General features: G+C 35.9%; 1 protein-coding gene across 6 annotated transcripts in view; it reads right to left on the bottom strand.

Annotated features, from left to right (window-relative positions):
- The window catches only part of Lrch3 (leucine rich repeats and calponin homology domain containing 3), an 88868-nt gene that overhangs the window by 45639 nt on the left and 27084 nt on the right, over positions 1-16145 (bottom strand). For all 6 annotated transcript variants that reach the window (XR_010039203.1, XR_001202869.3, XR_010039201.1 and 3 more), the window contains exons 3-7: positions 15698-15824; positions 11504-11609; positions 6444-6580; positions 4640-4749; positions 36-129 (exon numbers count right to left, since the gene is read on the bottom strand). Coding sequence is in view for 2 of the 6 variants with exons in the window: in XM_013160177.3 (XP_013015631.1) it covers positions 36-129; positions 4640-4749; positions 6444-6580; positions 11504-11609; positions 15698-15824 (574 nt within the window). In the remaining 4 variants the exon portion in view is untranslated. The remainder of the gene's footprint in view (positions 1-35; positions 130-4639; positions 4750-6443; positions 6581-11503; positions 11610-15697; positions 15825-16145) is intronic.

The raw sequence follows: 16145 nt of genomic DNA, 5'->3' as shown, positions 1-16145 counted from the left end.
TTAATGTATGTTCAACATACAGAGGAGACACTCACCTCGTTCCCCGACCACCTCTTATCGCCACTGTCCACACTATTGAAACCTGAATCAAGGGCTCCATAGGGGCGACCTGAGTATAGTTCTTCATGGCTGCCAGAAAGAAACTAGCTTTTACTGCGAAGTTTGGTATCTTCACTTGATCTTAGCCCAAAGACTGAGAAGTGACTATAAAGTCTGACATCTTAAAATTAAAATGTAAAATAAATGATTTTACTAATAAATATTCTCATGGTTCTTAGTTCTTTATTATAATTTGTATACATTCAAATGCACAGATCTTAGTTGCACAATTGCGACAAATCACTACATCCCCGTCCATACACCTCTGTCATGGGCGGACATTTCTACTTTGCCAGAAGATGTTTGTCCATCCCTTCCCAGTCAATTCCCCCTTGCGCTGCCACCATGTGTTCCTCAGATAAAATCCCTGTGGATTTTCTTTTACATTATTAAATTAGCGTGGAAGGCTAAATATTCCCTAAAATGCCACGACTGCTTCTCTGGAACTTGTATGTCACCTCACATACAAACATAAGGTTGTAGATAGCGATAAAGTTGCTGGTGAACTTTTTAAAAAGGGAGTTTATCTTGATTTTAGAGCTCAGTGTAACTGCAGGGTTCTTGGGTTTGTTTTTGGTGTTCTGGCCTCCCCCTCATGATTCTCCCTTCTCAGCCTCCAAAGTGCTGCTTGCAAGTGTCCTTGTAAGAGACAAGGAGGCAGACAGGGCAGTGATGGGATTTGGGCTGGAGGACGGAGGATGGGATGTGAGCCAAGGAGTGCTGACAGCCTCTGGAAGCTGAGAAAAATAACAGGAGGACAGAAGAAGATCTGATTCAGAGCCCACAGAGAGGACACAGCCCTCCCAGCACCCTGATTTAGCCCAAAGAGTGTTTGATTTCTGACCTACAGAATCATAACAAAAAACCTGCATTGTTTAAGCACCTACATTTGTGGTAATTTCTTATGATAGCAACAAAAAATGAGTATAACTAGTTTTGCTTATTCTAGAATTTAGAAAGATAGAATCATGTACTCTATGTGGCTTTTTCATGGGGGTGGATCAGCAACATGTCAATAAGAATCACGTTTTTTTTTTTAAAAAAAGAACTGGAAAGTGCCCACGGGTCTCGAACCACCGGACTAATCGGCCCAGGCGGTTGGGAAGCCAGACTCAAAGGAACCGCTGGGCTAAAGCCAGCCCAAATCACGGTATTTTTATGCTCCTTCCTATTGCTCAGTTAACATTTTACTTAATGAATATGTAATTTTATAATTCTATTTTCCACTGATAAGACACTCTTGTTGTTTCTAGCTTTTGGCTGCCAAGAACATTGGTGAATAAATCTTTGTAAGTCTTTGCTCCAATTAGTCTCTCAGTAAATAACTTAAAGAGTAAAAATAAATGGTTTATATGGTAAGCAGAGGTTTAACTTAAGAAAAAAAAAAAAAACAACTGTCACTTTGGTTTCCAAAGTAGCTATGACATTCTGCATTTCTAACAGCAGTGTATTCTGGTTTTAGCTGCCAACTCTTGCCAGCGCCTGCACTGCTGGGCCTTTAATTTACCCATTCTGGTGAGTACCAACAGTTGTCTATCTCAGTACCTCACTGTGGTTTTCATCTGTGGTTCTCTGATGGCTACAGATGTTGAGTAGTATCTCTCTGGTGTGTTTACCAGCCATTCATTTAGCTTCTTTTGTTAAATGTCTGCTCAAAACCATTGCTCATTTTTTAAAAAATTACATTTTTGAAAGAACTTTATGGGTTTTTGAATTTCACTGAAATTCAAAACTTCCAATTTGAAGGGGCTGGGAATTTAGCTCAGCGGCATAAGCGCCTGCCTTGCAAGTACGCAATCCTGAATTATATCCCCAGGACCAAAAAACAAAAAACAAAACAAACTTCCAATTGAAAAACATGTCAAAAAATGAGGATGGATTACAGATTGACATCAATATTACTGTCCATTTTGAAAATGCAACATTGGGGGCATAAGCACCTGCTTTGCAACCAGGCAGTCGTGAGTTCGATCCCCGGTACCGATAAAAAGGGAAAAGACAAAAAAAAAAAAAAAAAAAAAAAAAAAAAGCAAAAGAAGTCAGACACAAAATGCTTCATACTCTTGATTCTGTTTAGATGAAATTCTAGAGAGGCAAAAGTCTACTATCATGAAGCAGATTGTAGCTTGATGCTGTGGATAGAGGACCATGCAGGTAATATGTATGTTGGCTCCACTGGTGTTTTCTTAACAAGTATTAACTTACTAAAACTAACTGAAATGCACACTTGACACAGGCTAAATTTTATTATTTGTAAATTATCTTGTCACAACCCTCCCAAAAAAGTGCTAAACTATTTCACAGAGTGGACATAGCATGCTTTAAGTAATAAATGAGAGCACTGGCTGATGTCATATCCTCACCAGTAGTTGGAGAAGCCAGTCGTCTTAATTTTTGTTGTTCTAATGAATGTGTACTGACACTGAGTGACCTAATTTTCATTGATTTCCTATTATGACCAATGACACTGACTGCTTTTCTCTGTGCTTACTTGTCCATTTAAATATCTCTCTTTGTGAAGAGGTCTGTTCAAGTCTTTTGCTCATTTTTCAGTAAGCGCTTTCTGTCTCTCCTTCCTGTGTGTTTGTGTGTGAGTATGCATTTGTGACTTAACCCAGAGTGTTGCACTGAGCTGTGTCCCCAAACCCTTTTCATTATTATTTTTTTTCAAATCCATTTTATTTCAAGGATTAAAAAAAAAAGAAAAGAAAAAAGGAAAAAAAAAACTACAACAAAATTTGAAAATACATCAATCAGGGGTTCATTATTATTTTCTTAAATTTTGAGCTAGGCTTGAACTTGCAATACTCCTGCCTCAGCCCCCTCAATTGCTGGGACTATAGGAATGTGCCACCACAGACAGCTTGTGTTATTTCTTTATCATTAAATTGTAGGTATTCTTTATTTGGATACAAGCTAGAGGTCACATCATTTTATTTTATTTTATTTTATTTTTGAGACAGGGTCTAAGTAGGCCAGGCTAGCCTTGAACTTGCTATTTAACCCAAGCTGGATCTGAACATGCAATCCTCTTGGCTCAGTCTCTTGAGTGCTGACATTACAGGTATAAGTACCACACCTAGTAAGAGAGCATTACAAGTCATGAAGTCTATTTCATTTGCATTTAGTTCATCAAACATTTATTGAATGCCACATAGTGTTCTGGGTGCTAAGAACATACGTATGAATAAACAATGGCCACTGCTTTCAGGAACTCAGGCTTGTTGGGGAGAATTCATTCCACTGGTGGGGTTACAGAGGCAGAACTTTTCCTATCAATGCCTTAGTCTCTCCTCAGTTTCACTGCCACATCATCGTAAATAAATGTAGTTAGTCTGTAACATAAAGCTGCTTAAAATCAGCAAAGTGTATTAGTCCTATAAGTCAATAATCAAAATATTGACACTGTAAAACAAAGATTATTACAACAGTGCAATTTACTAAAGGAGATGGAAACATTTACATCTGGAAATGAATTAAAAATCTGAAATCTTTATGAAATGATTTGTGGAAAACTGTGCCTTTTTATATTACATAAAAATAAAAAGTTACAGATAAAGATTGAAAGTGTGCTGTAGTGTCTAATGTACACTGAACATTCAAAGGCCTTACAGGATTATTAAATATTGCCTTTTGCAAGGCTAGATTCTAAACTGGTCCTGGCCTAATTATTATGCCTAATGTTTATACAGGGTTTTATGGCAGTACTAACTTCTTTTGGACACAAGTCATCTGATCCTCAGAACAAATGTTAAAGTAGAAACAGTGTACATATGACATGGAAGAAAGTAAAATTGGGGGGTTAAATGAACTGATAGTACAGGGAGCCAAAACCAAGGCACTCTGGGCTCCAGGTCAGCATGACAAATTAATGAACAGCAAACTACTACGCAGTTTTACAGATGTGCACATTTGTTAAGAAGGCCTGAAGGTACAATATCTCATTCGGTGGTGCTTGAGGAGCTGAAAGAATTATTAGATATACTGCTGTCCTCTGTTATTCAAGAGGAATTGTTTAAGATACCTAAATCCAGGGGTCCTCTGCACACAGCTTCCTGTAATACATATATTTGGAGACAGGGTCTTGCTGTGTTGTCAAGCCTGACCTCAAACTCCTACTCACAAAGCTTGTTAGCAGAGCTAAGGTTAGTATTCAAGTCGCTAAGACTAACAGATTTCAACTGGGTCCTCAATAGAGGACACTGACAATGTCTGGAGATACTTCAGTTTGTCACACTGGGAGGGTGCCAAAGGCACATCGTGCATAGAAATCAGGGCTGCTAAACTACTTACAACAAGAGGATTCCCCTTCACAACAAGAACTATCTGGTCGAAGAAATATCAGTAGTACCAAGGTTCAGAAACCCAGATTAGAACTGCACTTTGTCAGATCTATGTACTTGATTTTACATTTAAACAAGCATTCAGAGAGTTACATGTTATTCCTCTTCAGCAATAATTCAGGCAAATTTAAGAACCCAGTTTGTTTCATTTTGCATATGAAGGAGTATGATAGATCAAAAGTATAGAACATACGCACCAGGAACCAAAGCCCAAGGGTCTCCTATCATAATCCGGCAGGTCTGGAGCAATCTTACAAGCTTGCATGTTCAGGTATTTAAATATGTGGATTTTGCCTTTTATGCATATCTAAATAAAACAGTACACAAATGCAACCAAATGATTACTCATCTGAAACACACATACTCTTTTTTTTTTCATATTCTTTTAAAATACATAATATCTTATAAAACTTTAGCCAGCTTTTTATATAGTATAAACTGGGACTACAAGTTATTTCTATTAAGTATGTAGTATAATGTTAACACTATTAATTCTAGTCAGCCCTCTGAGAGGCTGAGACAAGAGGAGTGCAAGCTCTTGGGCAACTTAGCAAGACCTGTCTCAAAATAGAAAATTTAAGAAAGGGTTTGAGATGTAGCTTACTGCTAGAGTGCCCCTGGGCTCAACTCCTCAGTATCATTAAAAAAAAAGTGGGGGCACAGGCAGCAACTGCCTGGCAAGCATAAGATCCTGAGTTTGATTCCTCATATTAAAAAAATATATGTGTGTGTATATGAGATATATATATATATGTATATATATATATATCATATATATTACACATGGTATATATAAAATTTGGTTCAATGCTATTTTAGGTATTTAGCTAGTAAATATATTATTGCTTTCTGTTCACCAGTCAGTTTTACTAACATAGAAACAATCTGTGTTAGAAGAATATTAAGTACATTTACTACACTATGCACACTCAGGAATTTAAAAACTTTTCTGGGATACATTATGCTGACAACTTTTGATTCTAGAAATCTAGTAACTGTGTATATATGCTTTTGAACCTGCTTCCCATGGTAGAAGAGCAGGAAATGACACCAAAGTCATATATGTTTTTGTTACTATCTGTCCCACAAGTCTAAATGGATTATTTAAATTAACGATGTTTGAATGCAAGTTTTACAAATACCATATGATAGGCTTATGTAAAATCAGGAATAAATTGCAGTTTAAAAAATAGCTACAGTGAAAAGTATGGTTGGTAAACATTTTATAAACTGTAGGGTGCCAAGGATCTATATGTAAAACTACTTTATAATTACATAATTACTAGTTTCATTACTGTCAAATGAATAAACCAGCGAAATAAGGAATTTATGATTTCAGAAAGCAGAAACCACAAAAAAATGGTAACAAGAATGCACTGATAATATTTACTTTGGAAGGATATTTTTATCTGTCTCTAGCTTTTACGTTTTTTTTTTTTTTAATTGGTACTGGGGATCAAACTCACAACCACACGCTTGCAAGGCAGGCGCTTATGCCACTTAGCTAAATCCCCAGCCGCTTTTACGTTCTTTATATTCAAGTTTTACTACAAGAAAATTAAGAAAATTTAATTCTTTTTTTTTTATACTGGTGATCAAATCCAGGGCTCTACTTCCAACTTAACATTCCTTTATGATAAATGAATTTTATTTTGAGACAGAGTTCCACTGAATTGTCCAAGCTAGGCTCAAACTTGTGATCCTCCTACTTTTTAGCCTTCTGATTCCAAGCACATGCTGCCATGCCTGGTCCAAATTTCATTAGAAAAACAATTTCAGAATTCCTCATATTAAAAATGACAAACTAGTAAAAGAAAAAATACTTCAGGGACATTATCCAACTTTCATACCATTTATTCAAGACTTCTACAGAATATGAAGTATGTGAAATAATTTTAAGAGGACTTAATTTACAATAAAAAGATAAATGCATATAATTACATTTCATCCTTTATTAAAAAAAAAAAAAAAAAGCCCCAACCTGTTTGCACTGTGGCTTACCTGTGCAGGAGGTGACTGGAGGGGGTTGTTATCTAGGGTGATCACCTGCAGGTGCCTGAGGTTCCGGTAACAAACAGGGATTGCTGTGATTTTATTGCAGGAAAAGTCTAAACGTATCAAAGGCAACTCTGCAAGCTCTGCAAGGGGGTAAATGGAATTGAACAATTAATGATATTTTAGACCTATACAATTTCTACATAAACTTCCACTACAGGACTGAACAGGTATTTATTTAGATTCTTGGGGACTAACTGATGTAACAACGTGGTATAAATTAAAATCCAGTTATCTACAGATAATACCAATAAAAACCAAGCAGTCTGATCCCACACAAAGGTATGGAAATTCTCAGAATCTGGAGGCTCCAATACAACAAAAAGGTGATGAGATGACAGTTTGTGTAAGAACAGTTAAATGTCTAGCTCTCTGCAACACTTATAGGAGTCACAAGTTATTTCACAAGAAAGTGAATCAAAAAGGCTCTCAATGGAGGGATCCCAGACTAATGTAAAGCCAGCCCAAAAAGGAAGATTTAGGTGGAAGTCTCTACAGTTAAGTGCCATCCCCCAGTGCCTTCCACTGCAGCCCACCTCATGCCACAGTTTGAAGGCCAGCAGTTAGGAATTCACATAATAACATGGAAGAAAAGGAGACTTTCTCTCAAGAAACTATGCAGTTTCATAAAAGATTTTAGTTATTGACAGGGAATTTCTGTAATAAAACATCCAGCTTGCTGCTTAACTATTCTTCTATAATTTCTGCCCAGTATACTCAAGAGTTTTTACTCTATTGCAATCAGACAGTATACTATATGACCCACAGAAATTTTAGAGATGCCTCCAACATATACAACAAAAATCAAAACCAACTAAACAGAAAAAATGAGTTATTATTATTATGTTTGTATTGGAGACAGACTGCAGGGCCTTCACACTGGGCTAACTTTAAATTTGGAAACAAGGTCTTGCTAACTTAACAAATTACCTAGGCTGAGCTCAAACTTGGTGATTCACCTGCCTCAGCTTCCCAGAGTTTTGGAATTACAAGTGTGTGCTACCATATCCGGCCAAGTAGCTATATAGAAACAAAAGGTAAATTTGAAAAGTATTTAGAACTAGCATCATTAATTTCAGAGAAATAAGATATCATATCACTGAAATATGTAAAGGATTTTTTAAAAAATCATAGTTATTAACAAGAGTTTTTACAAATAAAAAATTTGATTGCAGAAACAATTTATAAATTTTAATTATATTTAATGTGCAGAAACATTATAAATTTTATTTATAAAGAATTTCTAAAATTAAAAATGCAAGAATGGTTGCTACTATTTTAGTAGCAATGACAAAGAAACAATAATAAAAAAATCAAAGCGGCCTAACATTCAATTATAAAATATGAACAGAGAGGAAGAGGGAAATTATCAGTCTAACACCACTGAATACCACCAAGTATCCAGCATAAATTAAAACAATTCCTGCTATGTACGTCATCATAAAAGCACACAGCAGGAAGAGTAACGAGAAGATCTTAAAATCTGCCAGAGTGAAGGTGATCACAAAATAGAATTAGAAATAAGCATACTTCCCACCACTTACTTTTTACCTGAAAGTGAAAATGAATAAAGATAAATATTCTTTAGAGAAAGGAGTTTTCAACCAACAATCTACATACAAATTATCAATCAAGCAAGAACACAGACTAAAGATACATCCTTTGAAGTGAGGTCTGGAAAAAATGTTCTCTTGTGATAATGTTCTCAGGAAGTTATCAGAAGATGTCCTCCAGGAAAATGGGGAGTAAACAAAGAAAAGAAAGTATTTGGAGTCCAGAAATGAGAGTACTCAACAATAAAGAAAGCAAGCTGGGGAAGATTATTAGGGAACAGCTGTCCAGATGAGAAAGACAAAGAAAAGAGGAAAAAATACTGGCTCTTCAAGGGAGATCAGCAAGAAACAAAAATTAACACAAATCAACAGTAGAACATAACAAAGTATGCAAGAAAAAAAACGAAGAGTACATCATCTGAAATCTTAGGAATAATATTTATATAGTTAATGTAAACATTGGCTAATGATTTAATTAAGTTTTTGTTTATTTTTTGATGCAGTACTGACTGAACCTAAGGCCTGATGCCTGCTAGGCAAGCCCTCTACCAGTCCAAAATTAATCAGAAGTTATGCCAAAACCACACTGGGAAGATGGGAGAAGGGAAAGATACAATACAGTGTTGTGGAAGGAAATAAAGCCTTTATCTGTTAATGAACATAAATGCCAAACTTGACAATGCCAGCTAAAGAGCTGTCTGTACAAATGAACCATTTAGAAGTATATCAGCAAGTATCACTGAAAAGAATCAAAGAAGTTAATGAAGGTAAATGGCTCTGGCCCCTGATGTGTGGGGAGATTTGAAGAAAGGGAACATTATTATTTACTTTAGGCTTTTAGGTAGTCTTTGAATGACATTATATTATTTAATAAAAATTAAAATTAATTTAAAATCAGAATGACAAGGTAACAAAGCTGTTACATGTTATCTACCAAACTTTGTTATGTTTGAGATCACTAACATGAACTTGTATGACTATTAGAACAAAACTCTGTATGCTATTACAACAAAATATGTTAAAAATTTGAAAACTACCTGTGTGATTAATAATTTTCTTGTTAGTTTACAAGTCAAAGTAAGATTTAGAAATAAAACAGAAGGGAGCTGGGGATTTAGCTCAGCGGCATAAGCGCCTGCCTTGCAAGCAGGCAGTCGTGAGTTTGATCCCTGGTACCGATAAAAAGGAAAAAGACAAAAAAAAAAAAAAAAAAAAAGAAAAGAAATAAAACAGAGGGAATGGGGATTTAGCTTAGTGGCACAAGTACCTGCCCAACAGGCATAAGGCTGTCAGTTCAGTCTCTGGTACCACAAAATAAAGAAAAAGAAAAGAAATAAAGCAGAAGCTAGAACTTTTATATAGCATTGTAACTGTCAAAACCCCATTTTTCATTTTTATCAAAACTATTTCCATTAATTCATCTCAGTAAATCTTATTACATGAGGAAGGCCCTTTTATTTATTTTTTGGAGACAGGGTCTCGTTATGTAGTTCAGGCTAGCTTTGAAGTCACTCTGTAGTCCAGGCTACCCTCAGTCTCCCCACTGCTAGGATTAGAGGCATGCAGCACTACACTCATACTGGAGACCTGAAAGATCACCCCCAAGCAGTGGTTCCTCTAGATAACCTTAGATTGCATTTGGGGATACTAGGTCATATGTCTTGACCTTGTTCTAGTTACACTCTTGAGCTGGCAGCAAAAACCAAGATGAAATGAAGAAGGGCCTTGAAGATAAAGGAGGTGAAAGTTATTGAACAAGTTTTGTGAAAAGTAAGATGTGTGCTTAGTCTGGTAGTGATAAGTGGATAAAGGTGAAATAGGAAAGTCATTTTCTGGCTGGGTAAGATGTCGTAAGCCTGTAATCTCAGCACTCGGGCGGCTGAGGCAGGAAGACTGTTCTGAGTTCAAAACCAGCCTGGGCTATAAAGTGAGCTAAAGGCCAGCCTGAACTGCATAGTGAGTCTCCAAAACAGTGGGGCAGGGGCAGCTAGGATTTAGCTCAGTGGCATAAGCATCTGCTTGGCAAACACAAGGTCATGAGTTTGATCCCTGGTACAAAAATAAAAATAAAAATAAAAACCACAGAGAGGAAAGTCATTTTCTTACATGTTTATTTGGGATTGAAAATGTCAAAAATATATTTCTATGTTAGAACTAAATATGATACTAAATCAAAGTGGTTTAAATGATTAGACTCTACAGTGAAAGCAAAATGTCATTAGCTAATTTATTTAACTGTACATTATGAAATGTTTTGAGGAACATGGAATACTGCCATGAAAATAATTTCTGAAGATTTCTTATCTTTTAAGTATACATTCTAAAGGATAAACTGGGAAAAGTGGGTAAGATAACAAAACAAGAGTTACCATGGACTAATAACTAGCTACACAGAGATTATACAGAGGTTTGTTGCTCTCATTTATATATGAAATTTTCTGTAATAAAAAATTTTAAATATACTTTGAGTCTAATAAAATGATTCTTTCCATTTTTTTCATTTACAGCTTTTTCATGAACTTGTTTATATGAAAGATTGACAAATTAATTTAAATTTTTTTTTTTTTTTTTTTTTGTGAGACAGGATCTTATTATGTACTTCAGGCTGGCCTGGAATTCACTATGTAGCCCAGCCTGGCCTGAAACATGTGGCAATCCTCTTGCCTCAGTCTCCCAAGGGCTGGTATTACAGCCGTGCACCACCACACCCAGCTTGTTTAATTATTTTGTCATTCAGATACAAATGTGAAAGCTTACAGTCAGCCTAAGATAGCAAGTCTCCTCAAGCAGTCTCTCCCCTCATTGATCATATACATCACCTCACCTTCAGTCAGTCGTAAACTTGATTTCAACTCAAAAGTCCATTTTTATGTCAGTGCTGACTATAAGAATACTTTTTGTTATATGAGATTATTCCCTTATTAAAACATTACATTTTCCAAAAGTCATGCATACTGAAATTTCTTGTGGCCTTGCCCTGAGTTATCAATTACATCAACTGGTAATTCATAAAAACATAACCAATGGTTAGTAGTTATTAAAACTTTTTACTAAGGACTAGGGCTGTAATTCAGTGGTATAGCACTTGCCAAACACGCATAAGATTCTGGATTTAATTATCAATACTGAAACTAAAACAAAACTTTTCATTGAAGAGTCCTTAAAAATCTACCATAGAGGCTGGGCATGGATAATCCCAGCATTCAGGAGGCTAAAGCAGGAGGATTGCTATGAATTGGAAGCCAGCTTAGGCTACATAGGAAGTTCAAAGCCACCCTGAACTACACAGTAAGATCCTGTTAAAAAAAAAAAAAAAAAAAAAAACTACAAAAGAACAGGTACCACAAACTACCAGATTTCAAACACTGGCCTAATGTTTTTGTCTTTTGCCAATCAGTGTGAGGTCTTTAAAATAAAAAGACGAATAGTAAGATAATTATTTCAGTTTCTTACCTTCAGGCAAATGTACTAAGTGATTTCTTCTTATATTAAGGTCTCGCAAAGTCTCCAGATTACCAATTTGGGAAGGCACAGTCTGAATTTCATTGCAGCTGACATCCTATTTCAAAAAGATACAAGATGAAGATTGTTCTTATTATAAACCTGCCTGCTTTCAACTATTAAAACATAGTCCTTCTCGGTACTAAAAAAATTGTGCTTCTGTGTCTAAAAATACTTCCAGTTTATATCTGCATTTAACTTTAAAACTTACTGGCACTGCTGCAGGGATACAACTCATTGATGGAGCACTTGCCTAGCATGGGCAAGGTCTTGAATTTGATTCCCAGCACCACAAGAAAATAAAAGTTGCATATGACTAAAAAAAAAAGTTTTGACTGGTTCTGTACATTTTATATAGATTCACACAAAATTTTGAGAACTACAATGAAAAGACTTAAGATATGAATAGGTGTGCACCACCACACTCAGCTTGTTTAATTATTCTGTCATTCAGATACAAGGAAATTCTGTCATTCAGATCAAAGGAAAATGTTGGTGAAAAGGTAAAAGTAGAAAAAAGTACAAAAATAAATATTTTATATTACTCTAATGAAACTAGAAAAACAAAACAATGCTATAATTATTTGGAAAGAAAAAACCCCCATCTTCAACATACCATTTTGACTGATTAAGAATATAAAATGAGGGGCTGGGGATTTAGCTCAGTGGCATAAGCGCCTGCCTTGAAAACAGGCAGTTGTGAGTTTGATCCCCGGTACTGATAAAAAGGAAAAAGACCAAAAAAAAAAAAAACAAAAAAACAAAGAATATAAAATGAAAATGTACAGATGACTCCAAATATCAAACTGAATGTGTGCAAAAATTATGAAAAAATAGGGATTATTGTATTAGCATCTGACAAAAGTGCTTTTTTTTTTTTGAGACAGGATTTCATTATGAAGTTCAGGCTGTTTTTGAACTCATTATGTTGGCCTTGAACTTCAGGTGATCCTCCTGCCTCAGTCTCCCAAATGCTGGGATTACAGACATAATCACCACGCCCAGCTCCATTAATCTGATTTTAAACACCTATTAGGTAGGACTTCTGTATCTTGGTTAATAGTTCGATTCTAACATTTCTAAAAAGAGACTATGGACAGGTTTCAAGATCAGTAAATTTAGAATTTCATGATTCTGAAAACAGCCAAAATAATTTGTAAACCCACTATCATGTAAAACAGAAGGAAGCTTCCTAGGTTAATAAACTGTCCAAGCCATACATTAATACTTAAAATCTTCCAATATATGAGTAATACTTAGAAAGACAGACTATTCAACGGACATTTCCATAAGATTGAGATACTACTTTTTAGTTTTCCAAAAATACTCTTAGAGAAAACAATGCAATTTTCACTTTGCTGCTAATTTATGTTTTAAGCAGAACCAGGAGCTAGATTTTTCAATCCAATGTTCTAGGCATCAAAGATAGAGGGTTCTAAAAGAAGGTGAAAAGGAGGGGCTGGGGATTTAGCTCAGCAGCATAAGCGCCTTCCTTGCAAGTGTGTGGTCGTGAGTTCGATCCCTGGTACCGATAAAAATGAAAACAACAACAACAACAAAAAAAGAAGGTGAAAAGGCAGGAACACTCGGTCTGACCCTAACAATATATAACAATATATTTTAACAATATATAAAAACATGTTTCAGAAAATACATGTTGAGCCTGGGGATATAGCTCAGTGACATAAGCGCCTGCCTGGCAAGTGCAAGGTGGTGAGTTCGATGTCTGGTACCAAAAAAAGAAAAACAACAAAAAAAACAATGGTTAGAAAATAATATGGTAAAAGATATCATTTTACTTTCACTGCAAAATGAGGTAAAATAAAGAGGTAATACAGATGTTGCAGGAAGACCATGAGGTAGGAATCAGGAGAGCTTGAGGGGACAGATTCTTCTTCCACTAAAAGCTCTCTGTATAGCCAGGCGTAGAGGCGCACTCCTGTTAATCCCACCACTCTACAGGCTGCAGCAGGAGGACCATTGCAAGTTCAAGACCAGCCTAGTCTACAAAGTGAGCTTAAGGCTAGCCCGAACTGTGCAGTGAGACTCTGTCTCAAAAAGACAAACAAGGGGGGCTGGAGGTTTAGCTCAGTGGCATAAGCGCCTGCCTTGCAAGCAGGCAGTTGTGAGTTCGATCCCCGGTACCGATAAAAAGGAAAAAGACAAAAAAAAAAAGACAAACAAACAACCTCTCTGTATGACAGACAGTGTAAAAACTAAAAGCAGCTACTGAAACACAACTATCTTTTGAGTATGTAGGACTAAAAAAGTAGAAAAAAAGTTTAAATGACTTGAAAGTAAGAATTTAAGGACTGGGGATTTAGCTCAGTGGTGTACACGCCTGCCAGGCAAGCATAAGTTTGTGAGTTCAATCCCTGGTACAAAAAAAAAAAAAATTCAGTTGAAGTATAATTTACAACAGTCCATGTTATTATTAATCCAAGCTCTGAATAAATGCCAACAAATGTACAATCTGGACTTTATTTCCTAGGTCTAACTGGTTCTAAAACTAGCCTAAAATCTAGACTACAGGTTTAATGTCTGTTAATTTTTACATGTAGTTTCTCATTTTCAAAATGCATGTAAAAAGCATCTTAATTTGCCCAATTAGATTAGCATTATGTGATCTTTTCTGTTTATATAAACATCTTTGTAAATAAACTCACAAGGAAATAGATATTTTTTCTCTCTCTCTTTTTGAGACAGTGTCACTATGCAGTTCAGGCTAGCTTTGGGCTCACTTTGTAGTCCAGTGAAGCAGGAGGATCACTGTCCCTAACTCATAGTGATCCTCCTACCTTAGGCTCCCAAGTGCTGGGATTACAGGAGTGCACCACCACACCCAGCTAGGAAATATACTTTTAAATCTCAACAAACAGAATTTTATTTGCTGACTGGAGAAATATGAAACGACTTACTATCAAGTAGCTGCTTTCAAATTCTACTACTGTGTAGCTTTGGGTAAATTATTTAACCTGAGTGGTATTTTCCTCAGCTACAAAATGAAGACAATTTTAGTACTCAGTTTAAAATATTAATCACAGTTATTAAATCAACAAAATTCTTTTTCTTTTCTCCTGATATTGGGGATTGACCTTAGAGCTTTCACACTGAGCCATATTACCCTATCCCCTTTCTATTTATTATTTTGAAACACAGTCTCACTAAATTGCCCAGGTTGGGCTTTAATTTATAGTCCTCCTAGTTCAGCCTCCTAGAGTACTGGAACTATAAGCATGTGCCACTATACCTGGCAAGAAAGAACTCATTCAGGTACTCAGACCATTTACACAAGAGCGACTTTCTTTCTTTTTTTTTTTGTCTTTTTGAGACAGGGTCTCTCTATGCAGTTCACACTGGCCTTGAGCTTGCTTTGTAGCCTAGGCTAGTCTCAAATTTGCAATGATCCTCCTGCCTCAGCCTCCCCAGTGCTGGGATTACAGGAGTGAGTCACCATGCCCAACAAGAGCTACTTTTTTATAATTTACTGCAGATAGTAGGTGAATTTCAAATAAACATCTCAGAAAAATAAATGGCAGTAAATTATTATTCAGTTACATTATAAATATAATAAGACAAACAAAAATGCCTGACCTTTTAGGTATTCATTCTCCTATATAACTAACCAAAAATTAGAATACTGATGTTATTAAAGCTGGTGTGGCGGTGTACATATGTAATCCTAATACCTGGGAAGCGAGGCAGGAGGATCACCACAAGTTTGAGGTCAGCCTGGGATACATATTGAGTTTAAGGCCAATCTGAACAACAAAATGAGATCCTGTCTCGAAAAACAAAACAAAACAACACTATATATAGAGAGATATTACAAAATTTAACTTGAAAAATCAAATGTGGTATTAACAAATACCACAAAAGTTTAATAACATGGAAATCATTCAATATTGGTTGGATCACAATTCTAATCATATTTTTCTATTTTGTGTAGCCCTATGAGGTTTATAGTTTTGGTCCATTCTTAATTCTCTGTCAAGGAATTGAGCACTGATCACTCAGTACTGTGTAGTTTATGACCAACACTGGAAAAGAACCCAAAACCACATCTGAAGAATACTGTTAATATATGAAAGAGTATAGAATGGCTGGAGACATACCCAAAGATCAAAAATTAAGATATTAACTTACGAGCTCCGTCAAATGTCTGAGGCATCCAATTTCTTCTGGAAGTGAGACCAATTTGTTATTACTAGCAATTAAGACTTTCAATGGTAAATTACACAAGTGTACTGGTAGTGTTGACAGTTGGTTTCGACTAAATGGGTAAGAAAAGAGGGGTCAGATGCTACCATTGAAGAAAAATGTCCATCTCTCTTAATCTAGACTTATGTAAGTCTTACAAAGAACAAACAGGTTAGCAAATTTGTGTTCTAGTCTTCATTTCATCAGTTGTCAGCTTTGTAGGTTCAGGCATAGCACAGAACCTATCTGGGTTATATGAAGATTCCTCATCCATAAACTAAGTACTTTTGGCAACTGCCAACTAAGGCAATCTGGCCAACTTAGTAAATCTTTGTCTCAAAAAATAAAAAATAGCTGGGGTTGGGCACAGCTACAATCCCAGCACTCAGGAGGC

This window comes from Cavia porcellus, unplaced genomic scaffold (assembly GCF_034190915.1).
Source record: "Cavia porcellus strain 051 isolate PalLab524CR breed Dunkin Hartley unplaced genomic scaffold, mCavPor4.1 scaffold_14, whole genome shotgun sequence".
Taxonomy (NCBI): Eukaryota; Metazoa; Chordata; class Mammalia; order Rodentia; family Caviidae; genus Cavia; species Cavia porcellus.
The sequence above is the reverse complement of the archived record's forward strand: the minus strand, read 5'-3'. Positions and strand labels throughout refer to the sequence as shown.